Here is a 24,466-nt window from a genome sequence, read left to right as displayed (position 1 = left end):
TAGAGGTTTGATCATGAAAGGTAAACTCTCGCAGTGAATGAAGGTTGAACTCGCCTGAATTCCAGTGCAGGCTTTGGCAAGAATAAGCCAAATCCTCGTAGTAGATGGGCTAATCCGAGAAGATCACATTAAGCACGTTGAAGGATGTCACATGCTCGAAGTATTCAGCAAATGGCACACATGGTATAGCCAAGAAACTGCATGCGGTAACAATTGCATTAAAGCTTATGGGCCCTCCCTTCATCACATAAGCTCAACAAGGATTACATGTAATAAAGTTCCATTATTAGAACCGAAGAGGTAACAATTAAAACTCCACACCATAAAAAGAAAGGAGATGAGGGAAATATCTGTCCTTCCTTCAAGCTAGCACAGGAGGAACTGCCAACTGGAAGGCTTTTTCAACCGAAAATAACACTAGCGAGAGTATGATGTACAGGGACTTGTCATAAACTTATTCTCTCTTGGTGACTCATTTGGTAGAGTCCTCGCCGGTATAGTTTCCAGCTGAATAGGTAGGGGTTCGAATCTCTACCTGGCCAGTAGCTGTTACCTTAAAATTAATTCCAAGTGGATTTATATTCCCAAGATAGAATTCGGTATGAAATGCCATTTGTGGGTGATATTTACATTGACTGAAATCACAAGTATTAGTGATATATATTCATCTTAAAATAACCACGCGTTGCAAACTCACAATTCAGCTATCATGGTGGAGATGGGTTTATTTCAAGTCTATGAACAGATTCATGAATTCGACAGGAATATCTACCGGGACTTGTCATAAACTTATTTTCCCTTGATGGCTCAGTTGGTAGAGTCCTCATAGTCATGGTTTCCGGCCGAATAGGTAGGGGTTCAAATCTCTACCCAGCCAGAAGCTGTTATCATAAAATGAATTCCAAGTGGATATATATTCCCAAGATAGAATTAGGTATCAAATGCCATTCGTGGGTGATATTTAGATTGATTGAAATCACTAGTATTAGTGATATATATTCATCATAAAATAACCACGTGTTGCAAACTCACAATTCAGCTATCATGGTGGAGATGGGTTTATTTCAAGTCTATGAACAGATTTCTGAATTGGACAGGAATATGTACGGGGACTTGTCATAAACTTATTCTCTCTTGATGGCTCAGTTGGTAGAGTCCTCGCAGGTATGGTTTTCGGACGAATAGGTAGGGGTTTGAATCTGTACCCGGCCAGAAGCTGTTTCCATAAAATGAATTCCAAGTAGATATATATTCCTGAGATAGAATTTGGTATTAAATGCCATTTGTGGGTGATATTTACAATGATTGAAATCACGAGTGATAGTGATATATATTCATCATAAAATAACCACGTGTTGCAAACTCACAATTCAGCTATCATGGTGGAGATGGGTTTATTTCAAGTCTATGAACAGATTCCTGAATTCGACAGGAATATGTAAGGGGACTTTTCATAAACTTAACCTCTCTTGATGGCTCATTTGGTAGAGTCCTCGCAGGCATGGTTTTCAGCCGAATAGGTAGGGGTTCGAATCTCTGCCCGGCCAGAAGCTGTTACCATAAAATTAATTCCAAGTGGATATATGTTCCCAAGATAGAATTCAGTATTAAATGTCATTCGTGGGTGATATTTACATTGATTGAAATCACGAGTGTTAGATATATATATATATATATATATATATATATATATATATATATATGTATATATGTATTTTTATACGTATATATATATATATATATATATATATATGTATGTACATGTATGTATATATACATATATATATATATATATATATATATATATATATATATATGTGTGTGTGTGTGTGTGTGTGTATGTGTGTGTCATTTTGATGCATGGTGATAGTTAAATTCTTTCAATCAGATTTCTAAGGTTTGTCTTATATCGTATTTTAACGATATGTACATGTTATCATGAATATTTTTGGTATCCCCTTTATAGTTTACAAGACAACTATTTTCATCCTATTTCAAATGCAAGTTTTCCTAAAATGAATAGTTACAAAATATATTTTGATATAGATTTTTAAATGCAGTGTATTCACTTTAAATTTTTTTTTCTATTTATGACAGATGTGACCTGTAGATATGACTATGTGTTCTGGCTTGGAGATTTGAATTTTCGCCTTGCTGCTGACCGAGATTATGTTCTTGACGAGTTAAAAAAATGTGGACATGATAATTACCAGCACCTCATGCAATGGGATCAACTTTCTCAAGCTCGGAAAAAAGGTAATGTTAATTCTCCTACGTCTAGGTGAATCATGGTTATATAGTTTTCTTGAAGTTTAGGATGAAATATTACAGACAGTCCTTAAGGTACGAATATCGATATATGAACGCAACTACCGCAAGTACGAAATATACAAAATATGTGCAAATTCCGTGGCATTATAATTTTGAAATTAGCGCCACTCCCGACTGGGTCCCAATCCAGCCGCCACTACCCATGGAGGGCAGAACCGATCCGCTTTATTCAAAATCTATTGTGTTTGCTTTTGTGATTCTCGTAGCTGTTTGTATTAACTCCGCTGACTACTAGTGGTAGTGCAATGAAGCACAAGATTAGTGGCTATAGTGCTAGTATTGTGAAGAAATGATGTGCAATTCCAGTGGAAATGAAAGTAGCTCTTATCAAGAGAGAGAGAGAGAGAGAGAGAGAGAGAGAGAGAGAGAGAGAGAGAGAGAGAGAGAGAGAGAGAGAGAGAGAGAGAGAGAGAGAGAGAAATAGAATTGGAAGAGGGATTCATCTCGGGGGTCTTCCTCAAAGTTGAAGAAACCTCATCCTCCTTCCACCCCTCGATCTCTTCCCGAAGCTCCCTCTCCCTCGATTGAGTAGGAGTGTTGATTATTTGTTGTAGATTTGGCCCTCCCTTCGTATTGTTGGTCTGCCTTCGGATGAGGGTCTGTTCGAATTGCTGCAGTTGAGAGTGGAGAGGAAGCGCACACCATCTTCCTTAGTGGTGCACATGGATCTTCCTCCGAAGGGCTTTGAAGGTTTTGTTTCTGAGAAGTTCAGTGCTTCCTTGTATGGCACAGTTTATCCAGTGCCGAGTGCATCTCCTTTTGTGCCTGTACAGGACCAGTAGCTCTAACAATTCCAGGGAAAGTTGAACCAATCAGTAATTTGATTCATTGAGATTTCCTCCCTCCCAAGGATGAGTCTCATGTTAAAAGTCGAGGGTTTGTGATTGTGTAGGAAGAAACTATTATGATTAGTTTTATTTGTTCTATTATTGCTAGATATGGTATAACCCTAGTTGGAAAAGTAGGAGCTATAAGCCGAAGGGTTCCAACAGGGAAAATAGCCCAGTGAGGAAAAAGGAAATAAGGAAGCAAAACAGTGGGCCTGAGTGTACTCTCAATCAAATTTCTAAAGTAATCTGCAATTTTCCTAACTATTCAAACCTAAGTTCTTTAATTTACACTCTCTGCTTCAATCGCCCTGTGAATCCCAGGCCTAAGAGGTCAAAAGTGCTAGTCTCTTTACATTTTAATAGCTGTTCCAACTTCATTGAAGCCATAATCCTATTCTTGGATTTGTGTTTATGTAGTTAAGAAAGATAAAAATTACTTTTAAGATTTTGGATCCCTTTTAATAGATATTGAGGGTAGTGGGCCTTTGCAGTATGCCTAATTCAAATTTTCACTACAGAATTGTGTACGAGCATGACTGGCTAAAAGAAATTATGACTCGTAAGATAAAGAGTTTTCATATTCTATGATTCACTGAATAATTATTTTTCCCGTGTAAAGCTTATTACTAAGCACCCAATTGTACTACTGTTTTTAAACTGGATATTCCTATTGATATGTTGTGGTGTAGATATTTTCAATATGTATAACAGGCAATGAATGGTGAAATGTAAAGTATCAATTTCCATCCAGAATTACTCTGATATTTAGGGATATTTATTCAAGTTAGTAGAATAAAAATATACAGTTTGAAAAATCTCTTGGGGCAAAGTTTGATAGTAACTGGAAAAGGTTTAAATCACTAGATCAGTTCTTTCATAATATGTGGCTCCAAGACTATATAATGAGCTCCCACAAGACATCCAAAAGATTGAAGATATTAGTCTTTCAAGAGGAATCTGAAGACTTTCTTGTTATTCAAGTGCTTCGATAATGTGGATTTGACAATAAACGGGCTATGTGCGGTGTGAAATGCTGAATGTTTTAAAATGGATGCAATAAAATGAATTACTAAAGGTCTTGTAGAGAGTAGGATTCCCCTGCAGTATAGGACCTGAAAAGCAGGCCCTAAAGTAAGAAAGTAATATGTCAAGGAGATGAGAAACAGTCTTTTCCCAACTAATTTCTGGCCACACACATTAAACCCGTAGATTTTTATCACTGTTCATGTAAAGCCATTCTATTATGAATGTGCACTTGCAGTAGTAGCATTACACTTATTGGTTGAGTGTCCCTGCCTGGGTGTATTGAGTGCACCGTTTCCTCTCACAAGTGCCAGGATGAGGATTGTAATTGCCTTCTTTCCAGTGCTACTGAAAGGAGGCTCTCAATACAATACACAGTATCCATTTATTTTTATTTATTTTATTGGTTTTTACGGAACGATTTTTTTTTTGTTCTATTATATTGAAAATACAACAGTTTTATTATTGCAAAATATGTGAGGATTTATCAGGCATGATTTTATATTTTTAACTCAAATTATTTGTTTGTAGCATTGATGACTGTAATCCTTTGGACACCATTAAAGACTAGTTAGTTAATCTCTATTTATTTTACTGTTATCTTTATTCAACATATATTAATGTCATACGTTAAAAGATGGTTGATTTATTTCAGGATTGTAATATCAAATCAGAATCTTCCCTTATAATTTTCATTACATTTAAACTGTAATAATAAAACAACTGCAAACATAGTTTTTTCTTAAGGTTTAGTTAGCATATTTTGGATAGTTTTCCATTCCATGTAATATACTTACCTGTATATGAGATTTATTGATTTGGATGGACTGCATTATTTTGTAGTAAGAATATTTAAATATTTTAAACTTCTCCAGTGTTAGTTGATTTTAGTATATGTTAAACTGATTCTGGTTTTGTATTTTCAGGTGAAGCATTTGGAGAATTTGAAGAAGGACTAATTACTTTTGCGCCTACCTTTAAATATGATCCTGGTACTGATCACTATGACACATCTTCCAAGCAGCGGGTCCCATCATACACAGATAGAATTCTATTCAAGGTAAGCTTTACTTGAATAAAAATGCTCAGAGTGTTTTCTTCTTTTCATTTTGATTTTAATTATACACTGTACAAGAACATAAATGCTGTGATTCTGAACTTTCATCCATTAAGTTCTTGTTATGGATGAGATCTTTACTGTGCAAGAATTTTCCAATACAGTGATCTTGTATGGAGTGAGATATATTTAGTTTAAGAATATGCTCTTATATTGATATAACTGTGTCCAGTCAGAAGTAAGGAGGATGTACCTTAAAAAAAAAGCCTTGATTATGGTCTCTGCCCAAAGAGATCTATTAGAAAAGTGAGAATTTTAATATTTTATTCTTCTGATACTTAACTCTAGGTCACATTGCTTTCATCTACAAAGCACAGACTTTTGATGTTTAACACTTACTGCCAGTAGTGAATTCAAGAAAACTTCAATGCTTGGTTTGCCAGTGAATATACTCGGCTCTTCATCTTCATAATATCAAAGTTGACACACATATATAACTATACATATATAACTATACACAGAACTTTAAAGTGGAAGGGACTTGATGGGACCTAGAGTTATGTACAATACCAAAATAATAAATTTTATCATTAGAATCCTGTTTATTTTGACGAATCTTACCTATAGAACCTTTAGATCACCTTGCTAACTGACACGCTAACTCAGTGGTGGTGAAATGGTAATTAGACAGCAGATTTTAAATAAATTTAATTCTTAATCTGTTGCTCTTACCATATCTAAATTTACATCTATTCTTATTAAATAGAAAACTTGGAAAGTCTTCTCTGCTACCTTGTCCATTAATTAATCTCCTTTGTCTTAAAATTCCCAAAGAATTTTGGCTAAATCTTCTGAAGCATATCCATCCTCTTAAGGTTTCTTTCTGCTCTTACACTTCTTGATCTTATAGACCATTATCTCTAGAATATTATTTGATGGTACTGGTGTAGGTAGAAAATCATAAAAGTGATGAGAGTTGCCTTATCTATTATAAAAGTCAGTAGAGAATAGAAAAAATTGGTTGAGCTGCCTTTGCTATTAAAATAATCACCTGTGACCTCGTGAAAAAAAAAAAAAAACTTAATATAATTACTCTCCTCTAATGTCTTTATTGGTTGAGATGATATTTACGTTGGTCTTTCTTGCAAACATAGTGCTTTGAGTAGAAACCCTATTCTATCTCCAGAAGTTCCTTAAAAAGACCCAACCAGTGATAATCCTTTGTGGTAACTTTAATGCCATTAATTACGGAGATATAAACTACCGGTAATTGTACTCACTTGTCTCCAACACAGAAGTAAAAGAACTTTGAAGTCCACCACAGTTCTGACTTGTAGTTGAATCAGTGTAACTTCCCGAGTTCAAATTTGTAGCAAATGTTTTTATGTCAACAAATTGACATAAAACTCTTGTTATAATTTATTTATTTATGTTGCTACTGTTCTTAGAGTGTGATATTCTAATTATTTATTACTTCTCTTGTAGTTTGTTTCCTTATTTCCTTCCATCACTAGGCTATTTGTCCCTTTTGGAGCCCTTATGCTTATAGCATCCTGCTTTTACAACTAATGTTCTAGTTTACCAAGTAATAATAATAATAATGATATACTATTTTCCATCATTAATTTCGTTAAACATTCTGAATGCATTTTCGTTTTTACGAAACGGAACAAAAAATCTGGGAAGTGAATCTTGAGACGTGACTCATATTTTCATACAAGTTCATCATCCTAGTTACTTTCTACTCAGGCTGCCTAATATTGTTTGTTTCATAAACAGAATTCCAATAACCGGAAGGTGCATCAGCACTTGTGACTTGTACTTCCAAATTAATATGGTATTTTTCGATAATTTGATAGGGTTGAACTCTTTTTACTATATTTCAGGTACAAGTAACTCTTTCAAATGTGCTACAACAAAGGATGGGAAACTGAAATAATTGAACCTTGTAAGGAAACTTGGGATCCTGTTAGGATCAATCCTAAACATAAACTATATAATTACTTTCTGAAACTTACTCACAGCTTTCAAGAAAGGTAATGTACAACCCTTGTCAAAGATCTTGACAATGAGATGTTTAATAGCGAAAATTGTAATCATGCGTTATTTCTCGGGTACTGTTTTTGTCAGAGGTTTTGTCAGCCTCGTACGTCTACCAGGCAGCTATACGCAAATCGTTTCATGCCGTTGAGCAGGGTTGCTTGGTTGGCCTTTTTTAGGCCAAATACTTCAAATTTTATCCCTTTTTAAATGGTTATCTGTTAGCAATATCATAAAGAAAAACTTTGGCCTTAAATGTTATATTTTTGGCTAAGATTTACTAATGGGTTGGCCTTTTAAAGCTACAGCTGATTAGAATTTGGCCTTTTCTCACTTAGAAAACCTGGCAAACCTGCGGCTGAGAGCACCTCAGTGTTGTATGAAACTGTATGAGGAATTTAATGAAAAGTTTGCTTCCGGATTTCTCATGATTTTACCGCCACCTACGTGTGCTGAAATGCGTGTTGTGACATGAAATGGCTTTTAGAAAGTATTCCACTGATGTGGAAAGGGGCCAGATAATAGCCCTTTACAAACAAAACATTCCAACTGCCAAAATTGCAACTGCTGTCGGAAAAATCGGCAAATAGTGTCGAGGCTGATTCAAGGCTGAGAGAGAAGCTGTTATTCTTGCTGTGCATCCAAAGCCAGGAAGGAGGAGGGTTTTGAGAAATAAGGTTGAAAATTATGAATTCTTGCTTTAATTGTTTACCATTGAGTCTGGAGTTCTTCTCAATAATTCGTTTCACATACTTTTCATCCTTATCACTTAAAATCCTCTTCATTCCTTTCATTGGACGCACTGCAGGAATGGCGGCTTCTCCTTCAGCCTTAAACAGGCTGATCTGCCTTGCCACTGTTCGTAGATTTTTTCTCACAGCAGCTGCAATTTCGACAGTTGGAATATTTTCTTTGTAAAGGGCTATTATCTGGCCCATTTCCACATCAGTGGATTTTTTCCTAAAAGCCATTTCACATCACAAGAAGCACTTGATCACACATATCTAGCGGTAAAATCACAAGAAATCCAGGAGTAAACTTTTCACTAACCATTTCACAGAGTCTCATAGAACACATTGACAGTGTGACTAAGCAGTAAGGTGCTCTCAGCGGCACAGAAGGACTAGCGCATAGCTGCTTGCCAGACGTACAACTTTGACAAAATATCTTGCAAAAATAGTATTGAGTTATAACACATGATTACAATTTTTGCTATTAAACTTGTCATTATTGAGATCTTTGACAAAGGCTTTAGGCTATATCAAAAAGTAAAATTATTTGGATCTGAATGCTTATGCATACCCAAGTAACAAGAAAAAGATTAACACTGTTTAATGAATTAGAAGTAAAATAATATAGTTTACAAAACTTATTACTCTTCATAGATATGACTGTTTAGGCATTTTTATTTACCAAATATTTCTGGGCCTGGTAACCAATGATGTAAATATAGGTCAGGTTAATTTGGTTCCCCTGTACTAGTCCATATCCCCCTTAATTCCTTACAACTCGATTGCATTGATCACCTCTGTAGCTATACAAATGGACAAAGCAGCCATACCAAAAACATTTACCCAATAATACTAATGATTCGTAGAATTAGACTTTTATTCTATATGTTGTGTAAGGACATTTCAGAGGAAGAGCCGTGAAATTGTTGGTGTGAGAATGTTATACGCACACATTCGTTGTTCTGTCTCATATCTCTTCAATGTGATATAGAATTATTTAGACTTGTAGGTTACTTCTTGAAATAAGTCAAAGTTAAATTAACTTTAAACAAATTTATTGTTAACTCCATCACTAGAGTATGGATGGTTTGGTTGGAAGATCATTCCGTATGAAAAGATAAGTTGAACTGGTTTAGGGGACCGTCTGCCATGTCCGCTATTTTTTTTTTCTAATGATCCAAATTACACCATTTCTATATATGTTTTAGACATATATAATACCTTCATCATATAAAAATTTCAAGTAATTTGATCCAAAACTTTTGGATTTATTAGCAAAAATCATTATTTAAAAAAAAATATGGGTACATTTTTCCCCAATACTATAATACCAATTGTATTGAAACTTATACCATAAAAACTACTCTATCAACCGAACAATTCTGCCAGACAGAATTTTGATTTTCCTTTCTGTTTTTTTTAATGAATTTTTATTTTTTTTTCCTCGTCTAGACGGAAAATAATCATGAAAAAAAAATATAGAAAGAAAATCAAAATTTGTCTGACAGAATTGTGGGATTTTTATTCTTCTTTTCAATGATATCTTTCCCTCTGATATCAAACAAGAAATAAGTGAGAAATGTACCTAAGTGTGAATAAGTATGTTTTTGAGTTATGAGTTCCCAAAGATTTGCAACACATTTTCGCTTCTTTTCTTAAAGAAATCAAGATAATATTATGATAACTTTTATTGTTTATTCTTACATAAATGCACCCTAAACGAGGTATTTGAACCCTCAGTTTACTATTCCTAGCCAGCGATCTCTCCTTGTTGCCAGTGCTTTAGTTAGCAGGTTTCAGCTCTGTACTCTTATTCATGTTTCACTCTTTCTTGGTTCTTTTTTCTTGTTCTCCACTTACTTTTTGTTCTTTCTATCACCTTATGTAACATTGACATTGCTATAAAGTTCCAGAGGACGTTGTGAAAGCACAATCTACATACGAACTTCAAGTAAATAAACACATGCATTATAATTTCCATATGTCTTTGGAAACTTTGCTGATGTTATCATAGCTGGTAGTTTTCATTTACCTGCCCTCTACAATGCCTTTCATTTCTGCCAGAAGTACGATATATCCAAACATAAGAGTAAGAGAGAGAGAGAGAGAGAGAGAGAGAGAGAGAGAGAGAGAGAGAGAGATCATGAATATAATTTTGGAGTGATAGCGTTTTGGTTGATATACTGTAGATGGCAGTTCAAATTGAGAGAGAGAGAGAGAGAGAGAGAGAGAGAGAGAGAGAGAGAGAGAGAGAGAGAGAGAGAGAGAGAGAGAGAAACCATTATTTGGTTCTAAGAGAGTTGAACATTGGTATTATAGAATTTGTATAAATGGAAGTTTTAAATAATTCGAGAGAGAGAGAGAGAGAGAGAGAGAGAGAGAGAGAGAGAGAGAGATGCAAAAATAAACATAACTACGATTCTGTCAAACTCAGTCATGAAGACGACAGTAAGGATGACGTCATAATTTAAAGACTGCTATATCATCATTGTTTGGAAAAATGATAGACTATTTGTTCTTTTTATGACCTTAGGTAACATTGGCATTGCTATAAAGTTCCCGAGGATGTTATGAAAGCACAATCTACATACGAACTTCGAGAGAAAGAGAGAGAGAAAGAGAATTATAGTATTTGTATAAATGGCAGTTTTAGATCATTCGAGAAAGAGAGAGAGAGAGAGAGAGAGAGAGAGAGAGAGAGAGAGAGAGAGAGAGAGAAAAAAAAACTACGATTCTGTCAAAGTCAGTCAGGTAGACGACGCAGTAAGGATGACGTCATCATTTAAAGACCGCTATATCCTCATTATTTAAAAAATGATTAACCATTTGTTCTTTTTATGACCTTAGGTAATATTGGCCTTGCTATAAAGTTCCCGAGGACGTTGTAAAAACAATCTACATACGAATTTCAAGTAAACAAACGCATGCATTATAACTTCTGTAAGTGTTTGGAAACTTTGGCTTCTGTTCTCTTAGGAGTAGATTTTGTTCAACTACGCTCTACCAATGCCTCCCATTTCTGCCAGACGTACGATAGATCGAAACATAAGAGAAAAATCGCTATAGATATGCAAAAATAACACACAAAGATGATTTTGTCAAACTCAGTCATGCAGACGATACAGTAAGGATGACATCATCATTTAACCCTGGATAGATACGCTACTCGGACACCCCTTTGAGGGTATACTCGGTCGCGCGCGACCCCGACTCCAAAAAAAATTCAGGAAAAATCTAGTTATGCATCAATCTCTATTGTTTGACTTGCTAAAAATACTTCAAAGAATGCTAAAAACTACTGAAAATATAAATGATACCCATCTACAAAATAACTATTTATTGGAAATATATTAAAAATTTAAGTATACAAAAAAAAAAGACAACGTAAATATTCACATAAAATAGAAATATACATATACACATAAATCCCTTTAGGGACACCTTCTTAGATGGCAAAGCAACAGCGTGTAATTGCTGGAAATGAGTTGGACCCATAGAAGTCAAGATCTGAAATGAGAAAAAAAGGGTAACTTTTTTTTGGCCAAAAATATTTGTCCAAATTTCATGAATTTTTTTGGGTACCCAAATGAAATAGGAAGAGGCTAATTTCTTTATAGAATAAACTCATATTATCATAGAACAGAAATACATAATAAAATGTGCACTAAGATGTAATTTACTGTTATATCAGGGGCGAAATCTAAAGGTCATTTTTTGACTGCCTAGTTTCACAATTTAAATTTCTTATGAAAATCATTTTATCTCCTATAAAATATGATATTTATGCATTAAAATATACCAAAATATCACGAATTCTATACAGAACAAGAATATATAGAGATATGCCAACTTACCTTTCGGGTATGTCAACAAAATGGCCGCAGACCGCAACAACTCTTACAGTCCAATCTACCACTTGAAATGAAGAATGGGTATGTAAATTTCAAGGTGTTATTTATTTATGTAATTATTAGTGGATTGTAATCAAACTGATATGATGGCTTTCTGGATGTTTGACAATTATTTTTATCATATAAAATTTAAATTCTTTGAAATAAATTTTAGATAAAAAATGGGTGATATCTATTTTGTAAAGATTAAAATTTCCGTATTTACACAAACAAGTAGTAAAAAAAGAAAGTTTCATGATTTAACCTAGCTATAACTATCAGGTACAGTTCAGATACAAGACAGTTTGAAGCTATAGACAAACAGGCTTCCTGCTCCTCAAACAAGTGGTGTTTGTCATGTGGTCAGTCTTAGGTGGGCAGCTATGACAGTGAGTCCTTTCAGGAAGCTTGATGTGACCAACACAAAATTGATACCATACTTACAGCAAGAGAAAATAGAATTAGTAACTAATAAAAGTAAAAGGATATCAAATAGCAAATCGGTAGCCAATCAAAGTAAAATTAAATCAAAATAAGAAACTGCTGACCAATAAAAAGTAAAATAATATCAAATTATTATATATACATAAACTATAATAATAATAATAATAATAATAATAATAATAATAATAATAATAATAATAATAAAACACTATATAAATCAATTTCAAGTACCTAATACACATGAGAAAAATATTGACAAATATGAAGGAGAAATTATCAGAGAAATAAATACCAAACACATGAGGTTGCAAGCTCCATATTATCATCAACATCTCTTTTTAACTCCATTAGAAGTGTGTTGATGACATCCATGCCGAGGAAATACTGCCTGCTGGCCATTATTGAAGATAAATTCAAAATAAATAGAAAAAATCAGAAATTTGCAAAAATTAAAAAAAAAGAAAGAAATTAGCATTTGAGGGAAAATGGACCTCATGGCAATATATGGCATCTAAGCCAAAACAAATGTCATGCAAGTGGTAGACACACCATCCACCCACACTTTCCAACTATAAAGAACCAAACAAGTATCAACACTGTTCGACAATTTATAATTATGTAATAACTTTACTGTTTGATCACTTACCCCTATAAAGGTATTTCAGGGTCGAGGTCGACCCCTGGGGGGGGGTAAAAAAACGGGGAAGGAGGGAAGTTAGACGAAAATCAGTCCTAAAGCAGACAATGGCATGTAGACTAGTCACCCCTTGCAGGTCGATCACTTCCATATTCGAGACAGCTGATGATTTATGGGGAAAAAACAGGTTTTGAACATGCTGTAGGGGTCGCGTACGACCCATCATACCTGTCCAGGGTTAAAGACCGCTATATCTTCGTTATTTGTAAAAATAATTGGCTGAAACTTCTGGGGAGCATGTACGATATGTTTGTGCATACATAGAAGCAATAAAACCATTTTCGATTTCTGAAAGTTGTCATGTCAAAACCCCATGGCAGACGGCCCCCTTAACATAGGTTTGCGTTGATAACGTGACATTAGTTATCTCAGCATTTATTACAAATATGATCACATTGGATTATAATCGGAAGCCATCTGGTTCCGGTGTAGAGATCATAAGGTCAACTGTTTCTCACGGGATGCTTGTGACATGTTGACAATACATAAATAAATGTTACCTATACAATGATTTAGCTTGGTCTTACTTTCGCATCCTGTTATGGCTGTCGTTCACACTCCAACTCTCCTATGATCCCTTGGGGCATGGGTTTATCAATGTATTATCATTACATTAGCTCGGACAGCTACCTTCAAGTATTTGAACTTAAAATTACGTTAAAAATATGTTTCCGAGGAGTGTGACTGGATATATATTTTAGTCATATCATATACAAGTGATTAAGGATGAATATGCAAAAAACGGATTTTGAGCGAAGCGAAAAATCTATTTTTGGGTGAGATGGCCATGACGTCCTAATGGAAGGTTCCTTTAGTAGCTTCCGAAGGGTATATATGACTACATTGATATTCCCACTGAATCAAACCAAAGGTTTCACAGAATTCTAACTTCTGGCGCGAGTACCTTTAAGATTACTCTCAAGGGTATCGTATATCATCAGGGGAGGTATTCTTGACATGCCACATGGCAATCTGCACCCCGAATAGCCTTTACGCCTCGTGGGGGAATACGTGGCAGAATAGAAGGGTAACCACAACAAAGATTACCCTGGTTCCCCTACTACAATCGTATCACAACCGCGCCAACTCTCTCTGGCAGTCATTCCTTGTAGCGTTGATCAAGGTGCTACAGATACAGTAGATCAGTGGGGGGGGGGGGACCGTAAAGATCTTTTCATAGAAAAGAAGGGTGGGTCCATTAGGACGTCATGGCCATCTCACTCAAAAATAGATTTTTCGCTTCGCTCAAAATCCGTTTTTTGGGCTCAAGCCATGACGTCCTAATGGAAGCATACCAGAGAATTAATGTATCTGTGGTTTTGTGTTAGTGCCTTAACCTTGGGACAATATTTCTACGGCCAAAAGGGCCAATTGAGACAAATGACGTTACCGTTATCCGTCATCATCACTAAGCATAACAATGTCAGTGCTTCCTGCCCCCTGTAGGGAAGAGTCCTTTTTAGACGTTAGAAAAGGGCCTCAAGGTAGCATATATTGTATGAACAAACATAAGTATACACTGAGAATACAAACGGTCTCAAGGATTGTATATATTGCAGAACCAATATCAGTGTCCTCATCCATTGATTGTAAGCATACAGTACAATGATATGAGAAATACTTACATGAGTAAGTTAAGGAACTCTGGTATTTTAAAACATGCAATTGTTGGGCGAATTAGGATGCAACTGCATTTTAATAGACATTTATTCCTAATAAATTACTACATGCTAAATGAATGTAGCATGATAAGGAAATTATACGAGAGACATACACAGAAATTAATGTTCCCCTTTTGAGAGGGGAAAATGATGAGTGCCACTCTCAAACTGAAGAAAAGCTCTTTTAACAAGACTTTTCTTTATAATTTCTGTACATGAAATAGTCTAACAACACTGTGTACTATGTACACACGGCACTAGTGGTATCCGTATAATTTCACACCTGAGATTCTGAACAGATTTAGTGTTACCTTAGCAACACTTATTCAAAGGGAGGTCACACGAAAATTGCTGACCCCTTCTCCTTTTAATTGATAGTCCCAATCAATTTACTGTTCATCGCAGAGCTAGACGACAGGGTCCAAATAGCACCTGCCGCCACCACATAATGCTTCAATCCATAGATTTGCTTAGTATAGTGTCTGTAAGACGCATTGGACAACCTCCGATCAGTAGGTGAACGAAGAGGCTGAAGTCCACACACTGAAAGGTTCAGTGATGAAGCAACTTTCCTCGGATCTTTTATCTGTCAGGATCTGCTCCGCGAAAAAGGTAGGTGAGCTTCGCCCTCAGTTGTAGGGATAGTTTGATCCAAAGTTTTCTCCTGTAAAGAGCTGTTCCTCCTGAAGTCTGAAGTTCTATGAAGATAGACCTTAGATGCTCTAGCAGACCTAGAGAGACATCTTCCTTCAGATGGCAGATTCTCCAGGAGCCCCACCTCTTAGTAGGTGTTACGTCTTTAATGAGAAAGGTTAGATCAGAAAGAGATGCAGTTCTCCCACTTAATGTGGCCCTCATCTCCGGATAGGGCCACTATTTCACTAACTTTAGTCCCAGAGGCTATAGCGAACCGAAAAAATAACCTTTTAGATTAGATGCTTGAGGGAACAATTCTCATTGTTCACAGGTGAGGCATAATGTAGGACCTTGTCCAAAGACCATGAGATGGGCTTTAGTGGCGTTGCGGGCCTAAGCCTGCACATGTTATCGGAAATTTATTAAAGATTTCAATCGTTAGATCCATTTAAAGGGCATATAGAAGAGGTCTAGTCGGGGCTGTCTTGCACAGAGATAATGGTCCATGGATCCAAAGATCCCATCAAGTGACCTCTCTCGCAAAGTCGGCCATACCCTTGGTGCTTACTCAAGGGTTTATATGGAGACAAGGCCGAAGAACTAGCGTTCTCATAGTATCCAAGGATACACTGCCTCCTTCCTCAAAGGCCAACTTGCTGTCGGCCGCCAGACCCTGAATATAGAGGTGGACAGAGAAAAACAGGCAGAAGATCATGAAATTGTTTTCGGGCCCTTTTGCTTTACAAAACAATTTACTTTTCCCAAGAAGACTCGTATTGTCTTCTCGTTGACTAGACTTGTATTCTTCTAGGAATTCTATTTTGCCTTTAAGATCCCAATCTTTTTCCTAATCGTTAAGGGCAAAGAATTCATAAAATGAAGGGATCAGGTGTACTGTGATAAATCGAAGTCAGAAAACTTCTGAACCTCCTGGATAATCCTAGGTGCATAACTAGGACTAGCCTCAGCCTCAGTTCCTTCATTACAGGGAACGGGATGTTCTTGGGCTTTCTGGGAGCCAACAGAGCCCCTCTTCCTTGGAAGGGTCTCAGCATGTAGAGGGCCTTCCGGAGGAAATTTGATGGGCTGAACACGAATTCTAAGTCCATCACTTCTAATGTAGAGACATTATGTCTGTTACCTCCATTAGAGGGTCCTCGTATGGGACTAAATAACGAGATAGTATCTTGATAACGCTCGTGATGAAGAGAACGATCGGCAGCTCGGGGACTTGTTCCCTTCTGGGAGGGAATGGGTCTGCGTCCATGTACCATTCCAACTCTATTGGGTTGAACCCGAGAAGAGCATCCGCTGTCACCTTGCGGATCATATATAAACGAGCTGCTGATAGGCGCCATTCCCTTAAGGAAGGGATGGCTAGCATTCCCTAATGAAATGAGACGTCCCTTATCCTCGACAGTTTCGACGCCTCGTTATCGCTTCGATGCCCCAGATCAACCCGAGGAGGTCCGATCTGTGTGGAGAGAGTTTATCCACCCATTACAGGGCTAAAATGGCCTACGGGTCCGTGGCCTTTGGTCATTGTAGGGTAAGCGAAGAGGGAATGACCATCATTGGTCCTATTAGATCTCTTCGAGCGTTTGATGCGTATCTTCTCCAGCCTCTTAGCGCATCTTATAGTTGTGCACGTAGCACTGGGTCTGTCATCATTGTGAACTGGAGAGAGTTCGAAACTCCTCCCTTTTAGCGTCATGGAATCCTGACTGATTACAATAGTCTCTTGACAGACCTTGCGATCTCCTTTAACATCCCTAGGGGAAAAGGGGAGGTAGGGTGACTACAGGTTTCAATGATTTTTTAAAACATTGAAGCCCCTGAGCTGGAGAGAATCGAGATTTCTTGAAGTTATTTGCATCCTCGATGTTCTGGGGCTGGATCATCTCCATGGATGCTCATAGACAGTCATTTCGGGTGCTGCCCACCCCAGCCTGTCGTCCAGGGCCATCGTTACCTGAACTCTTTCTAGGCTTGGTTTCGCTTGACTGTGTCTGCTAATTCCGTAAAGATCCTAGGACTGAAACTAGTCCGACAAGAATCTCGTCCAGGATATATGTTATCTTCTGTAACTTGGATCCTGGGTAGGAGGGGAGGGGGTGACTGACTGGAAGTTTCTGATAGACATCTTCCAGGGCTGGCTAGATTGTCAACACCCCTTACTGAATAGGGTCCTAATGTTCAGCAGGATTAACATTCTGAACTTGCTGTTCTATTGGAACTTGTTGAGTGGCGCCAATTCCAGAATGACTCAGAGTTTTCTTGAGTCTTTCATGTGAACACTAAACCGCTTTCATTGGAAATCGATGGACTCTACTTTCCTCACCGCTAGTATGCTCTAGAGCTCTAAGGTATACTCTTCTATGGGGGATTTGAATATAAGAAGAGTTGAGGAAAGGATGGTGGAGGTATGTCCATTTCCATTCTAGTCTCATCTTGGTCAGACCTTGGACTCCAGGGATCGAAGGTCCGGCGATCCAGGAGGAACTTCCCTCCTACCAGAAGCGTATGTTTGCTTCGCATGATCCAAAGGTGTATATATCTGACCGTCTGTGGAACAACGGTCATTGTAACTGTGGGATGCTGTTTAACATCCTAAGTAAGGAGAACTAAGAAACCCTTCCGTTCTCCTTTCAGGCCATACCTGACTGTTTGCCTATATCAGCTTTTCAGTGTTTCACTGTAATAGAAGATTCCTTTCTATTGTATAAAGCTTAGGATAGGTACACTGGAAAGGAGGAGAGACACAGACGTGTAAATCCTTCCAGCCAACTGCTGCGGTCTTCCTAATTATTGATTCTAGGGCATCCCCTTTCAAGAAGGGGCCGATAGAAGATTCTAGGCCATAAGGATAGAGTAGCGCCCTACATCCGGGGAATTAATAATGAGAATCAAGAGGCTGATGAAGAATCAGCGTAAGGAAAAAGGGGGGGGCGGGAAGTGGATCCCCCAGATCAGGTAGGTCTCAGCAAAGGGTTGTGCTTAGAAGCACAACGTACTGGAAAACCATTCTATTGTATGGTTATGTACCAAAGATTTCTGTCTGCGATATGGTCCTAAACTGCAGGTGTACAGGGTATTGTATACCCCTATACAACTGGCATGTTACCGTCAAGGCTAGTGCTTGGGGGTAAGTTAACTGGCACAGTACTTCAGTACCGATATGGCTAGCAGGTCTTCGACATATCGGTGACTTGTCGGCTTTCAGCGGGTCGCTGACAGACGTCACACCATCCTAGACAGTATTCAATGTGACTGGGTAGTGGTGAAAACTATACGCATAGTCAGCGGATATCTGAACCAAAGGCGACTCCTCGGGCTGTCGGCAGACCGCCGGTAATCGGCGGACTGTCGATTGAAGTTATACCAACTCAGCTATTGACTGGGTGGTGACCAAGGGTACACACTGCCGGCTCTTGGCAGCGGAGTCAGATGTGACAGTGAAACAATGACTGCTGTTGTTGATTTCACTACAAGGTGTGGCTTGATTGTGGAGTCTCTGCCCGTTGTTTGTCAGTCGGAGTTTCGAGTCCCGCTCAGACTCACCAATGCCGTTAGTGTCTGCAACTTTATCTTGAGAGGCAGGGTTGGGGGGGGGTTAGACCTTAAAAACCTTTAAAAGGGACACTAAATCAGCAGTTTTAGTAATGAGAAATTGAAACTTTCAGTTCAATTCCCGTAGAGTTTTCGCATTTTAACTAGTTCGCAACTGAACCGCATTTATGAGATAACTTTCGAAACGAAACCAACCACAGTTCGATAGCTCTAGACTGCCATCTTGTAAGTTGGGGATTTTGGAAATAATATTGCTGTGGGGGTGAACCTGCATGTGATGTAAGGAGGATTGATACACAATCAGAGTATCGAAGGAATGTCATTCTTTCGAAATAGGAGCGGTAACAGCAGAAGCTCGCATTCAAGATATGTTGATTAGAAATTAAAAGACATATATTTGTGTATCCCAACCCATCTAATCGCTGTAACCTCCCTTACAATATTAAATCAGGAAGTTTCCTGAACAGGGAAACTCAAGGATAAGGGCTCTCCCCTTTTGGGGCTAGAGGCGTCACACCACCGGCCCTTTACGAAATTTAATATTGCAGGGTAAATAGAAACTGATGTCAAATCAGAATATTGATGAAATATTACTCTATCAATATAGAATTGGGTTCAGCAAATATCTAGACAGGGACACCCAATATATTGGAAATAACTACTAGTATAATCTATACGTTAGTTATTCATCTGCCGTATTTACTATATCGCAAAAATACTGACTACCTGTATAGACCTATACCGTAGTTCAGCCGGCAGAAAATAAAAGACATATACTTATGCATCCCAACCAATCTATCTGCTGAGACCTCCCTTACAATATTAAATCAGGGAGTTTCCTGATCAGGGAAACTCAGGGATAAGGGCTCTCCCCTTTAGGGGTTAGAGGTGTCACACCACCAGCCCTTTACGAAATTCAATATTGCAGGGTAAATGGAAACTGATTTCAAATCAGAATATTGATGAAATATTATTCCATCAATATAGAATTGGGTTCAGCAAATATCTGGGGATGGATACCCAAGATATATAGGAAATAACTACTAGTATAATATATACGATAGTTATTCATTTGCCGTATATACTATACTGCAATTATACTGATTACCTGTATAGACATATACTGTAGTTCAGCCGGCATGTTGCCGGACTAGCTAGCTATTGCCGGAGCATTTAGCATGCTAGAAAAGAGAGAGAGAGAGAGAGAGAAAGCATGGAGTGAAGGCTATCTATTACTGTATATGTATACAGTAATAAAAGATGTAAAAGTCTAATTTTACTGCCTTTCTCCGAAAGGAAGGTTCACTTCCATTTAGCCACAGTACTATTGCCGGCTTACTACTGTAAGCCAGCCTCCGGCAGCACGAGTACAGTCGGCATGCTACCTACTGAGTCAGTATCTATCTGTGCCGGTCTACTGCCGGCCAGAACAATACGCCGACAACAGAAACTGTGGCTAGCAGTTCAAGGGAGAACTGGAGAACCTTGGTGACAAAAGGGACCTCCCATCCACAGCCGCTGGAAGCCGGCAGTCGCCGACAGCCGTCATGGCCGCCGCCAGTCGGCAGTCGCCGACAGCTGAGGAGGGGGGGGGATCTGGGTGGCTCCAGCAACCCACCGGCAATGGTAAGGTTGCAGGACTCCAGCAGAGGAAAGACAATGGCTCGGCCATCGTAAAAGAACAGAGAGGGGAGGGGAAAGGGTCCTATATGAGGTATAGGAGGGACCGGCAATGTTGCCGGATCTACACACCTTGAAGAAACTCTGTTTCAGTACCGGCACGACCACAAGCGGCAGGAGAATCATTTATTCTCCAGCTTAGGAGGTGCTCATACAGTTAAGGGGACGGCAGCTCATGCCGTTCCTCTCAACAAGGGAGAAACAGAGTTCCAATGCCGGCGCCATCCTAGGCCACAAGAGTATACGACTCTATAGCCTAGGGTCGGCGAGCATAGGATTAGTCTACTAGACAACAGGGAGAAGGTGGCGGCAACATTCGACCACTTCAGGTGTAGTCTAGGGAGGGCTAGCCTCCTATGCCGGTAGTTCTGCCAGCAGGGGAATCCAATCACCCCGCCGACCGACTGCCGACAAAGACTAAATACTCTAAGGTTCTGATCGAATCCCAAAACTTGCCGACGGCCGTTAAGGGACGAGACAGAAAACTCTAGGCTAGTCATGCCTGAATTCGAAATTCAAGGCCGACGCAGAGAGTTGTAGCCTAAGGCTACTCTCAGAGGGAAGAGAGATTACCTATAAATCTCTAGTGAGATTAATAATGGTCAATATGATTCCAGGAGATATCGATCTCCAGGAATGATAACCAATACACAAGGGTAACCGGGGAAATGACGAAAGTATATGTTGTCTAGGTTATGTTACGCAGACAAGATGAGATTTCGTTTACCTAAATCACCAAAACTCTGACATATACGATCGCCACGGAAAAGGGAAAAATATGCTTATAGATATCTTTACAATATATAATGCCTAAATAGCTTTCATAATAATGATTAAGCTATTTACATCGGAATGTCGTTCTGCTAACTAAATAGCACATGAATAAAGAACGACAGCGCCATGGCGACACCAGCGATCGGCGAAGATCCGCACACAATAAATACACAAATTCATTGTGAGGCTGGAATTAAATTACATATTGTAAAGAATCAATACTCAACTTTCTGGATGGAGAAAGAAGCCGTAGAAGCATAAAGATTCCCAGAAATCGATCGAAAATGTCAGATCGTCAGGGAACACCACCGTAGCGAGTCGCTACTGATAAAGGAATGACCGCCAGAAGGAGTTGGCGCAGTTGTGATACGAATGTAGTAGGGGAACCAGGGTAATCTTTGTTGCGGTTACCCTTCTATTCTGCCACGTATTCCCCTCGAGGCGTAAAGGCTATTCGGGGTGCAGATTGCCATGTGGCGTGTCAAGAATACGTCCCCTGATGATATACGATACCCTTGAGAGTAATCTTAAAGGTACTCGCGCCAGAAGTTAGAATTCTGTGAAACCTTTGGTTTGATTCAGTGGTAATATCACTATAGTCATATATACCCTTCATAAGCTACTAAAGGAACCTTCCATTAGGACGTCATGGCTTGAGCCCAAAAAGGTATATGTTAAAAGAATACATACCTAACGGACATAGTCAAAAATAAAGAAAAATGCATGGAAAATACAGATATATATATGGCATATTGCTAGCAAAGGATTATGAGGTACCCTAAAAGTTAAGTTCTATCTCTCCTACCGATCGCCATGGCTTAAGAGTTTTAGACTTTGCCTCTGAATCAGGCTGTGAGCAAATCATAAATGAAGCTACTCACAGGTCTTGGACCTCGTATACACTGACTCCCCTGGCGTTATAACTAGCAAGGTTGGTTCTCCAGTCGGGACTTCTGATCATGCCTTGATTTCATTATTAGTGAAGACTGAGCAGCCTGTCCCTGATATATCATATTCCTGTAAAATTTATATGAAATCCCAAGCAGACTGGAATGGGATTTTGCATGATCTTTTGTGCTTGAATTGGTCACAATTATATAATTGTGTAGATCCTGTTGTCCCTTTGAATGAGAATCTAGTCAACATAATTGATAGGCGTATCCCTTCTCGTGTGCTAAGGTACCGAATGAAGGACAAACCGTGGTTCAATGATGATTGTAGACGTGCTTATTTGGAGAAGCAGGAGGCCTATCACCTTTGGAAGGGTAACAGATCAGATTTGACCTGGAACAACTATACTCAGCTTCGAGCTTTTGCTAAGAGAGTTTATGCCTCAACTGAAAAGGAGTACAATTTAATCATAAAAGAACCCCTCTCTGGTACAACTCAGGAACATAAATGGTGGTCTACCCTTAAATCTGTACTCTTTGGTGTAGATGCAACAGTTCCTCCTTTACTTAAACCAGATGGCTCAGTCACTCACTGTCCAAAGGAAAAGGCAACCCTTTTGGCTGATGTTTTTGACAGTAAACAGAGTAATGAAAAACTTGAACTTCCTCATTCCTGTTTTCCTGAGGCTAAACTAACTAGTTTAGCTTTTCGATCTCGTGAGATTAAAGCTCTGTTGATGGACCTTGATGCTTATGGAGGTGTAGACCCAAATGGTATTTTTCCTTTGTTTTTTATAAAGACAGAAGATTTCTTAGCTTCAAAGTTATCTGTTATTTTGCGCAAGTTAGCAAGAAGAGGAGCTTTTAGCACTTGTTGGAGAATTGGTAATGTTACTCCTCTATGTAAATGTGTTTGTGGTAGCTCAAGTCCCACTGATTACCGCCCAATTTCCATAACTCCCATATTATCTAAAGTTTTTGAACGTCTTCTGGCAAAACGTCTTAATAGGTTTGCTGAAGGTAATCATCTATTCCCTAGTTTGCAATTTGGTTTTCGTAAAGGCCTTGGAGCATGTGATGCCCTTCTTGCAATCTCCAATACAGTACAGAAATCCCTTGATTGTGGTCGGGAAGTTCGTATGATTGGCCTTGATTTTAGTGCTGCCTTTGACCGTGTTAATCATGAGGCCCTTGTTTTCAAACTGAAACAGTTGGGAGTGGGTGGGTCGTTTCTTAGCATTATTATTGATTTTTTAAGTAGTAGATATCAAAGAGTTGTTGTTAATGGGCACCATAGTGAGTATAGGAATGTGATATCCGGTGTTCCACAGGGTAGTGTTCTTGGCCCATTACTTTTCATACTATATACACATGACATGTGGTTTGGCCTAGAAGATAAGCTTGTTGCATTTGCAGATGATGCTACTCTCTTTGCATCAATTCCATCCCCTGAATGTAGATCTGGGGTTGGTGAATCCCTTAATAGAGATTTAGCTAAAATTAGTGCATGGTGCAAATTATGGGGTATGAAGTTGAATCCTAACAAAACTTAAAGTATGATTGTAAGTAGGTCAAGGACGGTGGCTCCTCAACATCCGGATCTCAGTATTGATAATGTTTCTTTAAATTTGTATGACTCTTTCAAAATTTTAGGTGTGATTCTCGACAGCAAATTTACTTTTGAGAAACATATAAGGTCTGTGTCTTCTTCAGTTGCACAAAAAATTGGCTTATTGAGAAAGTTTTTTAAGATATTCGGTGATCAATCTATTCTGAAGAAGTGTTTTAATTCTTTTATTCTACCTTGTTTTGAGTATTGTTCTCCTGTCTGGTCTTCAGCTGCTGATTCTCATCTTAATTTGCTGGACAGAAACTTACGGTCTATTAAATTTCTTATTCCTGATCTAGATATTAATCTCTGGCACCGTCGTTCAATTAGTTCATTATGCATGTTGCATAAGATTTTTCATAACTCTGACCATCCTTTACATTCAGATCTCCCTGGACAATTCTATCCTGTTCGTAATACTAGGCAGGCAGTTAATTCTAATAGCCAGGCCTTCTCCATCATAAGACTCAATACTACGCAGTACTCTAGAAGTTTTATTCCAGCTGTTACCAAGTTGTGGAATGATCTTCCTAATTGGGTTGTTGAATCAGTAGAACTTCAAAAGTTCAAAGTTGGAGCAAATGTTTTTTTGTTGACCAGGCG

The 24,466-nt window shown here is 38.3% G+C and overlaps 1 protein-coding gene across 3 annotated transcripts in view; it reads left to right on the top strand.

Annotated features, from left to right (window-relative positions):
- The window catches only part of INPP5E (Inositol-3-phosphate synthase), a 405,071-nt gene that overhangs the window by 338,746 nt on the left and 41,859 nt on the right, over positions 1-24,466 (top strand). For all 3 annotated transcript variants that reach the window (XM_068380074.1, XM_068380073.1, XM_068380075.1), the window contains 2 exons: positions 2,098-2,256; positions 5,111-5,244. In XM_068380074.1, the coding sequence (XP_068236175.1) occupies positions 2,098-2,256; positions 5,111-5,244 (293 nt within the window). The remainder of the gene's footprint in view (positions 1-2,097; positions 2,257-5,110; positions 5,245-24,466) is intronic.

The sequence above is a fragment of the Palaemon carinicauda genome, chromosome 9 (genome assembly GCF_036898095.1).
Source record: "Palaemon carinicauda isolate YSFRI2023 chromosome 9, ASM3689809v2, whole genome shotgun sequence".
NCBI classification, from domain to species: Eukaryota; Metazoa; Arthropoda; class Malacostraca; order Decapoda; family Palaemonidae; genus Palaemon; species Palaemon carinicauda.
This window is presented reverse-complemented; position numbering and strand designations above follow the sequence as displayed.